Source organism: Hippoglossus stenolepis, chromosome 22 (genome assembly GCF_022539355.2).
Source record: "Hippoglossus stenolepis isolate QCI-W04-F060 chromosome 22, HSTE1.2, whole genome shotgun sequence".
Lineage (NCBI taxonomy): Eukaryota > Metazoa > Chordata > Actinopteri > Pleuronectiformes > Pleuronectidae > Hippoglossus > Hippoglossus stenolepis.
Genome location: NC_061504.1, coordinates 3,250,610 through 3,262,823, shown reverse-complemented (window position 1 = coordinate 3,262,823; position 12,214 = coordinate 3,250,610). Strand labels below are relative to the sequence as shown.

At 42.0% G+C, this 12,214-nt stretch overlaps 1 protein-coding gene across 1 annotated transcript in view; it reads right to left on the bottom strand.

The window, feature by feature from the left end:
• net1 (neuroepithelial cell transforming 1) overlaps window positions 1-12,214 on the bottom strand; it is a 30,381-nt gene that overhangs the window by 15,417 nt on the left and 2,750 nt on the right. The window contains exon 2 of the mRNA XM_035147533.2: window positions 6,001-6,064. Within this exon, the coding sequence (XP_035003424.1) occupies window positions 6,001-6,064 (64 nt within the window). The remainder of the gene's footprint in view (window positions 1-6,000; window positions 6,065-12,214) is intronic.

Below are 12,214 nucleotides of genomic sequence, written 5' to 3'. Positions count from 1 at the left end.
GCCCAGATGAGCAGAGGTGGCTGCTGGGACACCCTGGGGTCAGTTACTGCGCTCCATTAACCATGGAAGCTAGAATGCTTCTGGCTGGACACACAGGATGTCAAGACCTGATAGACCAGCGAGGTGAGGAGGGCCAAAATGGATATATAATGGTCAGGGGTGGCTGACAATGAATGGCTGGAGATGTTTGTTTGTTTGTGTTAAAGCCCTGTGGTGTTGTGCGGCATTTCCTCTCTTTTAGTGTTTGTTTTCCCACAACCATAAAAATCTAAGAGCTATCTGCTCAACAAATTCAGCTCCACACTGTTAAATATTTCCCCTGCCTGATTACAAGTAGAGTTGTGACCTTACATAGCAATGAATAGGTTGGTTTGTTCAAAGTTGCATCTCAATACGAGCCTGTGAATAGAGCTGCGAATCACAAAAGATCGTCTCTTTCACTTCTACTCGGGAGACTTTCACTCAGTGCTACAGCTGCAGCTGAGCACAAGGAGTTTCAGTGTTAGTATTAAAGCTTATAAAGCTCTCTAAGGAATTAACTGACAAACTGATGGATTAACATGTTCATATATACATATATACATGAACTGATGTCTACTTCCTTCTTTATTACATTACATTACATATCATTTAGTCGAGGCTCTTAACCAAGGCTGTACAGCCCCACGCATTTTTAAATCCTCCTTAGTGCCTGCATACTTATCATGATGTCATTCACAGTGCTTAATAAAAGCTAAATCTCATCATGTCCCAACCCAAGAATAAAGTAGAACTCAATCAAATTGTTTAAATAGGACATTTTCCTCTTTTTCTCTACTTGCCGCACAGTTTGACAGCAATACGCTTCCATAATATATACACATACATATGAACATAGAAAGGCGTACACACAATGTAAACACAAAACCTTATATAAACATGCACACATTTGTATAATATAAACACACACACATCATATAGGAGTGCCTTGTAAGGGATATGAAAGTGTTTGTCTGAACAGGGACACTAAAGCCACAGTAAATGGGGTGGGTACATTTCAGCAGGTCAGCAGGTTATTGTCTGCTGAGCGTGCGTGCTAAGTGTGAATGCTCCCTCTCCAAGTTAAATATTGCCCTAAGCGCATGTCTTACATATGAGATAAAAACGACACAAGCGTAATCTCTGTGCAAAAACAGACACAGCGGGGGAAAAGGAAAAAAAAAAAAGAGCCATCCTGGTCCTCCCACCTTTGGAAAACCCTCCGTCAGCAACTCGCAGATAGAATAACACACTCCAAGCAGCAACTTGTTCAAATGGTTGGCTTGGTACAACGTAAATACTCTGACTCAACAAACACAACCACCCCACTCGCAGGTGATCACACACACACACACACACACACACACACACACACACACACACACACACACACACACACACACACACACACACACACACACACACACACACACACACACACACACACACACACACACACACACACACACACACACACACCATTACTCATCTGGGGAGCGACTGACAGATCCACACAAAAGGATAATGATGTCCACACAACAGAAACACAAAGGGAGAGCCGGGATGAAGAGCTGCCACTACACACACGTCTCACACTTTCAGATAAACACAATGAGGGGTTTTACTCTTCTGCCTCTAGATACCAGCCTGCTGAGGGGTTTGTTACCTGCCACAACTCCTACAATATCCCATACGTTCATTCACACGTTTCTTATTACCATGACATCATCAAGTCAGATGTTCAGAGAAAACTAAATCCATCGTATGACCTGACAACCTGCTTATTGTGACCCAAGCATGTATTAGATAGGAGCCTAACTTGCCAAGAGCTGTTTAACAAGTACAGTCTAGTGAGAGGGAGGATACATATTTACTCTGCAGACAGGAAGAGGTGGACGGAGAAGGAGAGAGAAAAAAGAGATAAAGAAAAATGAAAAATGTTTGTCTGAGCAAACACGTTGCGAATGGTACTGCACACAACTATAAAATGGAAATAATGGAGCAAAAGACCAAGTTAGAGATAGAGAATATGAAACTGTGGGAGGACAAATTAGAATATGAAGGGCCACCTCAGTCTAGATAATTAATGGGAAACACTGCTTTGACATGGCCCTCCCTGATCAAGTAATATGCATCAATAGAGCAGCAATTTGGATTTCCTTGTATTCTGCTGATACAATGACAATACAGGCTTTCTACAAATTCTGATGAGAGCTGCACCTGCAGCATTGGCAGGAGGTTAGGGTACAGCATCATGTATCGTGAAACAAGATTGCGAACATTAGTATTGAAGTTTCGTTTTCTTGGTTTCACTGATATCTTCCTATGAGGTGCATTCAGGGACCATCAGAAATGATAACGTCTGCTAGCGTAGCCACTTCTGGTGGACTTTTAGGCTTAAAACACAGTGGAAATGACCTTGTTTCGAGTCAAATATGAATGTGGGGACTTGCGGACACTTGGATGACACTCCACGAGCAGTATGGAGGCATGTTATGTTTTTCTGTTGTTTTATTACGTCTAAGGATTTGGTCACTAATTTCTTCAATTGTGTTGGATTTGGCTGCAACACTGTTTACCCCTGAGACACCTAAAGTGTTTTGTGGACTCAAACACTTCACCCACCCCTCCATCGGCATAGTGGTGAGTAGATAACGAGTGAATTTTCATTTCTGGGTGAACTATCCCTTTAAAGTGAGGCCAATTGAACTTTCACTTTGCCTAAAAACACGTGGCTATTGGGTCTCTACTGATCAGATCACTGCAGCAAGATACGTTTATGAGCGCCTGTAAAACATCACATAGAGCTAGTAAAACAGGCTAAAACCTAATTTCACTCAACACGTGCTATCAGTTATTAAGAGGCATGAATCCAAGGTAGTGGACAACTGCAATGCAACATCAAAGTGAGGTGTACTTGCAGAGTGATGAAGCAGCTGTGCTGGGTCCTCTCCCTGACATGGATGAGCATCCACTGGAGTGCAACACCCGAGAGGCTTTCTGTGTCATCAAAGGTTATGTGATCTAAATCCTGCCGTCTGTGGAATGCTGAAATATTCAGATAATCAGCAAGGTGTTGGTGTTAGTACGAATTCAAATTTCTGTTGATATGGGCAAGGCCTTCCCACAATAATTATCAAGGTTTGGGTGAAAAACCAGACGCGACTCAGCCACTGACAGCCACATTAAATCACATCATCTGATTAAAGCAGGAATGCTTCTTATCGGGTCGAGGCACTCTTGAGGCTGACATCGCTGGCCGTCTGAACTTGTTGCTTGACGAGACAAAAAAGCTCAGAATCTGACTCTCACCCTTGTTAATTACCTTCACATTCCACCAAAACGGCAGGCTGGTTTGATCTGTTCCACCTTGGCACTGGGCTGGAAATCTGATTCACATTCTTGCCATGACAGAAAGCCCCTGGAGGTCTCGTGCCTGATGTAGTCTGAGAGAATGCACCAAGTGCTCGGGGGGGAATGCTCACTCAAGTTCGCCTCAGGGACAATGCACCCCCACCTGTACCTGGCCACGCTCCAGGCAGCAGTGAACAAAAAAAAAATCCCCCCTAACCACTTCAAAGCCTGAAGACCTGGCAAAACTGTATTTAAAGGCCTGGCAAAACCTTCAAGCTTAAAGTGGCAAGGGGGAGGTAGGGCAATGAGGGGCAGGAAGACAAAGACTCTTCCAAGATTCTTTTATTGTTTGCTGTTTGGTAGATTTATAAGTGACAGATAAATTGGAAGCGGGGGGAGGGGGGTGGATTGAAAGGGTGACCTAATGAGGTCCACATGGTTTTGGTGGAAGAGCTAAGCGTGCCATGTCTGCAAATCAAAGACAGCAGGCTGGCACAAGATAAAGAGCCGTTGGCCTTCTCTCATTGCTTTTATTTCTCCCTCCCTGCCTTCAGACGAGGGATGGATTGTGTTTTAGGCAGCTTTAAAACCGTGGAATGCGCACACACTCTTCATGTTGCTCGCTGTCTAATCTGTACGCTGTTTTCGGTCATGCTCGTTTCATTTAAGTCCGACTGTAAACCACAAGCAGGCCAGTGTATTAGAGACAGCAGCTCTTTGAAGGCCATTATGGTCCTCTCTTACGGGCTGGAATCGGAGCAGGCTGCATTTCCTATATCCAGACTTTGGTCTCTGGGTACATGAACAGACTTAAGTTTAGCTCTGAAGGAGCAACACAGAAATCGTAGTCCATGACTGGGGTATACAGGCTACTCACACAAAGCATTGAGGCCAGGGGTTGAATAGAAAACATTCACAGAGGTCTTTCAAATGTACAGATTCAAAAAATTGGGACAGGGACAGCTTCTATCGCAGTGAATGGCTTTGCAGCTCTGTGGCCCTCACAATGCTTGACAGACTAAAAAAACTCTTTGCTACCCTGCAGAGTGAAGTCAACTTCATGCAAATATTCACTTATGTAGTATAAGTAACACGATCATCTTGATTCTAGCAGAAATGGAAGTATAAGAGATGTTTACTTTACTACGCGAAAGAACCTAGAACCTCCTAACAGGCAGACTTAGTCTACATCCATACTACTATGTTATTATCTGAAAATGGCGTTTTAATACGAAAACAATTCCACATCGGCTTTTAGACTCCGTATCAGTTTTATCCCCGCCCATACTAACACACCTGAATACGCATATCACATGACCACTCACTTACACTTGACGTGAGCGTGTAAACAGGAATACTTTGGTTGGTAGTTACAGAAAGAGCTAGACTACAAACGACAAGCGGCTGTTGTGTCAAAATGCAGAATTTACATTTCCAAACTTCTCTGTTTTACCATTTTTGTTCCGCATGTCCTTAAGTAAACATTAAACAATCATCAGCTTCCATCAGTACATATAAATAAATTGTTGCCCACACTGTGTATAAAAGGAGTATTTACATGTTCACTGACAGACTGAGCTCACCTGTCAAACACCAAGTCAGTGTGGACATTGTGAGGAAGTTCACTCATGAAACATGATGTCATCTACTGTATATACTAACATGAGTCAAGTCAACCCCTTGGGTTAGCTCAGGACTATCTCATTGTTCCTTAAAGGCTGCTCCCAGTACAGCAGTGAATAGCACCAGTGGTAACATCAGATGCTTTGTGGATACGAACACAGGACCAGATCTTCAGCAGCCCTGAACAAAACCAGGCCAACATTCTGGATGGGTTGCAACTCTCACAACAATAAAACCATAGATCACAAAAACTTCAAATACCTCAGACTGTCCGCCCTGTGTTTACAACCAACATTCAACACAACTACTTCAGTTCTGCATGTATAACAGCTTCTGTAATTGCAATGGAATATTTTACTCTATATTTGTTGATAATAATATTGGCCTACATATTGTTAGACTTAATTATTCAGTCAGGCACTAAATAGCTGTTTGTTCCCTATTTACCTCTTTTCTTTTGTGAGTTTGACATTTGGTTGCCATGCCTTTTACATCCCAATAAGTAACATTCATTTTATTATGAGTGATAAAAACTGTACAATCTTGAGCAAATAAAGGGGGAAAAAAAGATCTTATTTTGAATTACCATCAAAACCAGTTACAGTTGTGTATAAACTGTTTCAGTTTTCATATCTTTTTAATAAAGCTCAATAAGTAAAAAGTAAAAACATCTGTCCTTCAGTCTGAATGGTTTATCTGGGTTACAGTAGCCCCGGGCCAACGAGGAGCCGCCTTTCATCGCTGTGACAGTGAACAGCGATACCATTTCCTGGACTCTGATGAGATTTAAAGCCAATAGACCTTGTTATGATGTTAAACGTGCACTCCCAGTTTGCACGGCAGGACAGAAGTCAGCCAGAAGACAACTCTGCACTGTATATCACATATGAAGTAAATAGAGTAGGTATATCATTTATTTTTGCTTGGCAATGGGCCACCTTGTACATGTTTTGCCCCTCTCTGCTGTAGGTTGTTTCGATTGGAATATGAGAGACTTGCACTTACCAGACTAAAGTCCCATTGTGGTCCAGGGGTGAGGAAGGTGAAGGAGCTTCCTCTTCGCAGTGACCTGTGTGATAACAAATATAAAGGGCATCAGAAACCACCATGTACAGTACAGAGCCTGTTTTAAGAATGCCCTCAGTGTCACTACAAGCGGTCACCTCACTGTGCTGTGAACAAACATGACTCCAACCAAATTACTGTATGAGAATATTCAGGAAGCACCAGATCGATTTTAACCACCAGTGACCCAAAGTCCCAGCCAAAGAGTGAGCAAAGCCAGTGACTTAGTGTAATCTGGGAATTCAGAAGGTGATAAGAGGGGGAAACTGGTGGTGTCCTGAGAAAACATCCACTCCCCGTTACCTACCACAGCCTCAGCATGGTGGTGTCGCAGTGCGGCCCTCCAATCCAGAGCAGGACTGACAGATAGGAATCCACCCAGTCACAGAGGAGACGGGAACATGACCCCAGTTAGGCTACTTCCTCAAAGAAGCCTCATCAGCCACTAAGCTGTCCTTGGACCCTCGTGACATTTGAAGGGGGGTCCTTTATACCACACCTTCCTCCCTCCCAAATATTTGGACAGGACCCAAATGTCTTATTTTGTTAAGATATTCTGAAAGGGGAGAGGGTTGCCTTTTTTGGGACTCCATAGTGGGATTGTTTGTACTAAAACGCCGACCCCCCACAATCCAGCCATGCTTACTGTAAGTCCTTCTCGTGTCAAACAACTTCTTCTTCAAGCCACGTGATAATTAAGTGTATTACGGCAAGGATAGGCCGACCAATGACAGAGCACTTACCGCTCAGTGAATAGTTGGTTATACACCAAGAAGAACAACATCAAAGCAGCGCCTTAGATCTGCCTTGTACCAACAATAAAACTGGATTTTTATTGAAGCATTATTTCACACCGACGAAATACTTTAAATGAGCAGTGTGCCTCAGACTGCCATACATGGCTTAGTGACTGTGCAACAAGTAAATACATTACAAATGTCCTGCCGAGTTGACGCAGCCTGTAAACAGCAGGGACTGACTCCTGTATCATCGCATTTATTGGTAGAGGCTGTGACCTTTTAAAAAAAACACCACCAGTAGGAAGATTTCTCAAGTTTCTAGCTGTGAAAATACAAGTAAAAACTATTTGTAATAAATACCAAGCACCATGATTGAAATCATCTGAAAATTCAAACAAACAATGAAATGTTGAGACATTGTGGAGCATGTTTAAAGGAGCGATGAAACAACGATGTCTCATCATATTCAGCAGACGTGACAGCACAGGGAACCAAACCACCGGCACTACTCAGATCTAATGACCCGTTCCGGGACTCACACATGATCGTAATCGTTGCAGTGACCGTAAATGATAGTTTATAATATTGAAGATTCATGGTTTGGGGTGGGGGGCTTCCATGGTGGGACCTAAGGAGTCATGAGCATGCGGAGAATGCTGAGCTGCTCAGAAACACTTGTTCTGCGTGTGTGTCCGGCAAGTGCTGCTCGTGAGGCTGAGCCATTCCAGTCATACTGCCGCCCTGCAAGTGTTGCTTCAGGTGGCGTTCATCCAGTTACACAGCAACTGTCCTACAGCACTGCAGGCGCCGGCAGCACTCCCTGCTAACCTTTCACGCCTCCTAAATATGGCCCGGTGCTGGGATAGACAATAAAGTTACATTCATCTCATGTCTCATCAACGTGGGTGTGATATTTTTAATTTGATAGCACCCACAGTGGTTGAGTGTAGTCAAGGGGCTGATAAAAGAATATCAAAATAAACATAATGATGAGGTAATGATGGTTTTATTTATTTACATAATAATCTGTGTAAGGGTCATTTCACTTACAGCTGGGAATTTATTTATTATTATCATATGCATGTGTTGCCTCCTGGTGGTTGTCCTCACCAAGCTAATCTAAATAAATCCTAATGAATCAGGTAAATATTTGGTAAAGGTGAGTGCATCAAATATTTTTTTGTTTACAGTAATGTATGAAAAAGTTAAAAACAGGAAAACTGGAACTTGACAGTGTCTAACAATTGGCTTGATTAATGGACTATTCTTTTAGTATAATTGAAAACCTGTGAATATGATAATGTAAACAAAGATTATTCACCACTTCAGGAACAAATCAGTACTTTTCATCATCCACACAACCCTGTTGTTCTGGTTTGTGTGTACTTCATAACACAAGACATTTATAGTTGTTTCCAAAGAAGGCCATGCTCAAACATGGAGTGAAAAGCTGGTTCTCAGAGAGAGGAGGGACAATATTTTTAAAGATTCCGGACAAGAGGGGAATAGTTTAGTTTCTGCCGAAATACATTTAAAATCCTTGATATTATAACAGCTAAAAATAGTTGTGCTACAAAAGAAAAAGCCAGAGAGAGGAGTACCACGCCTCCCTCCACAGAGTTGGTCAATGAGAGTGAGTTACATAAATGGATGAACACAGCCCACGACCCCCTTATCTGACCCACCTCAGATAGGGTGTGGGATAAGATATCCAAACATCCGGTAAGCAGTAAATTCTGAGGAATGAGAAAGTCATCACTTTAGTCACACGGTTAACAAGTGATTTCTGGGAAGCTCGGTACACAAGAATGCCACTAAATAAGCTCTCAATAAACCAGAATTATCCGACAGTGCAGAAGCGGTTTGAGATGTTTATAAAACTCAGTCATACCACAATCATCGACAATAAAATAAAAGTAGAGAAAGGTTGAAAGTCCTGTTTGGACCACCCACATTGGAAATGAATGCACCGATGCTCCTGTAAGGTGTTTGGAATAAACGGCATGTGTTGTGGGGGAACAACAGCAGCTACGGAGGGAAGGAAAATGAGACGCTCCCTGGGTGTCCCCGGGGGCAAGTCAGGGGTCAAAGGTCACTGCAGGTGTTGTTTAGATTTAACTGTCAAAGTGCTGACACCCCTGGCACGGGTAGATTATTCTGTTTAAGTGTCCTCAACCCTTTATTTGACCACTCATAATGTGAGTCTGTAAACTTCTACAGGAGGAACCCCTGTTAGTTAAAACGCCACAGGTTATTTGATCAAAACTTCTATAGTCATTCTATCATTGAAGTTCTCAACATCTCAAACACTTAATGGCTCTGTAATGGGAGAATGAGTAGAACATGTTTCACTGTGGTAAACGTGATATTTGTTAGAGTTGTTGTGCGGCTAATCACACACTTCTTATAGTAAACTCCATTACAGTCCAAACCACATGTGGATGTTTACATGATTTACGTTGCACTACGTTGAGTTTTCACCCAGTTGTCTTCTCAATCTGGGGTGAAATGCTCCATAATACTGGATATTTGAAACTTTGATAACCTTAGAGCTGACATTCACTGTTTCTTACTAACCAGTGAATAGATGGAGCCGTCATGAGAGAAGAAGGATTTTAGACTTTACTGTGGTTTGGCATTTAACGTCTCTGTTAAAATATACACGAGGGTGTGTTTGTCTGAAATGGACTGTGTCAAAGGTCAATAAAGAGGTTTATCTATGAGAAATAACAAATGTAAATATTACTAAGATGCTTGTGTGCGTGCGTCAGTGTACATACAGAAAAAAACAAACTCACTCTACAATATTGACATAACATTGATTGTGCTTGGAATTTGCAATATAATGAGCTTGGGGGGTTTTAAGGCCTTAACAACTGTTCTAAAGCAAGTGGCACCGAAGCAGACAAGGGTATTTGTAATGAAAGAGAGTTGTTCGTGATCAGAGAAGATAAAAGGGAAAGACAAAGCTCTTTATGTCAAAGATGCCCCGCCCGCCCCTGGAAACATAAAGGACTTTGCCTGAACAGAACCTTACAGTTTACTATAAAGTATCTGTTGTGCAGTTTCACCAAACAATACTGTATTTTTTTTTAAATAAAAAGGTATTTTGAATTCTGTAGGCCTCTTCCACAGAACACATTTTTGAGATGACACAAAAGCACAGCTATGAAAAATAAACTGATCAAGTCACTTCAGTTTCATGGTACCGACTACGTGAGTGCTGTCTAACGAGAGTAGGCTGTAACGAGTATCGTGTGAACTCGCAAGTTATCGCTGATCTCGTCTCACGTCCCTTAGGCGAGAGCTTGTGCGCTGTGAGCACGAACGTGAACGTAGCTCTGGGCAAAGAAATTAACAGTGAACATTTAGGCTAAAAACTTGGTGTGAATAACCTGTTTTGAGTCGAATTTGAACGTCGGGGCTGACGGACACTTGGATGACACCACAGGAGCAGCATGGAGGCATTTTATGTTTTCTTCAGTTGTTTTTTTTTTACGTTGGAAGAAGTGGTCACCAGTTACTTCAATTGTATTGGATTTGGCTGCAACGCTGTTTACCCTTGGAACTACAAAAGTGTTTTGTGGACTCAAACAAATTTTCAGTATTTGAAAGGCTCATAAAGGCCAATATCATCGATCGCCTGGGCTCTAATCTTTAGCTGTATTATTGCATTTTAAATCAAAAAAGATATAAATATTGATTCGTTTCTGTCTTAAACCCTTGGAGAGCACACAAGTTTGTGTAATAGTGTTATACAAAACAAAAGGCTTTAGTTGGTCTCTTGTGTTCATGCCTTTTTATTAAACTGAAAGCTGCTCATAATGCAGCAACTACATGGTCTGATTGCCACGTCTACTTTCTGTCTATTTTACCAATGAAAATGTCAAAATATTTAAAGTCCAACATTGGCCTGGTTGCTGGTGAGATCATCCCATGAGGCGGCAGGTTCATATGTTCAACCAGCCAAGTGGATACGTCAACACTTTTGTATTCTTTCAAAGTGAGAAACCAAATCCCTGCTTACTCTTGGTAAACTGCCCGTGGACAGATGAGCAACAACTACACATCTGAAAATGAATTCTTCAAAGAGAATCCGATCTCTGGAATATAAGGCAGATTTTATTTCCTCATTCATGTGCAATCTTCTGTGCAGATCATACATATCTCATTAGATGTGCATGTGCATGAATTATGACATTTCGTGGTTCTTTAATATTCATGACTAAACAGCAGCAGTCAAACATGCACTTTGTACACTGGGGTTAATATGAAACAAAGGGGACCTTATCACACATCCACAACCAAATACACACAGTGACACTAATGATCATCTGTCGGTGATTGAGTGTGAGGCAGTTGGCCACTTAACTCAGGCTAAATGATTACTAATGCTATAAGGGTACACATAACACCAGTGTACAACCTACTATGTCCACATTTTGTGAGAGACTTGCTCCGTAACTGTCTATTTCTATTTATGTTCAATAAAAATAGTGTGCAAAGTTTTCTGCATCCAGGGATTTCATCCTCTGACATTTAGTATGACCGTAATCTGGGTCCCCAGAGGCTCTTCAAAGGTCAAAGCTCCAGTTCTAAAAAGTCTAGGGCTGGCTAAAATTATATCAAGACAAAAATGTTCCCATCAGTCAATCACGATAAATGTCATATTACTATTTTGAGTTTAAAGGCAGATTTTTTACTCCTGAGTGAAGGCTGTGATTTAAAATTATTTTTTATTCACAGAGAAGTAAAAAAAAAGCAAAACATTCCCAAATCGGCAGATCAACTATGTGTTATACCTTCTCACTGTGCTTACACAATGCATAAGCAGTATATAGATGCATAGTTATAATGCTATTGATAAAAATTGCACTGCAAAAATGATTGATATTGTTTTATTGCCCAGCCCCACTAAGGTCAATTAAAGCATCCACTGACGCACATAAATACAGGTCCGGTATCACAACAGCACTGCTGCTGAGAAAAATCCCAAGGGAAACACTTCAGTGTTTAGTTTCCCATGCGGTAAGGTGCCCTGAAAGCTGATAACTCCTGTGTGTGTGTAACTTTTTCATAAGTGATTGACATCACCACGCATTCCTCGCCGCCACAAGCCAGGGGACAAAGGTCGGTTCTCCTCCTGTACCTGCTCTGGTGTGTCAGGGGAAGTGTACCCCGTGAGTCAGTGCACAAGCATCCCTGCTCGCCCTGCCTTTGTTTGTCAAAAACTGGCTCTGAAACTCAACTGTTTGCTTCCTGACCCCGCCTGCACGCACACGTCCACCTGATACTCTTTACACCCTCAGAGCCACTTCACGATGCTGGCAGACGGAGCAGGATTCATTAAGATCATCTCACGGGGGTGCATGTTCATATTGCTGTTATATGAAGTGTTATATGATGTGATGTTT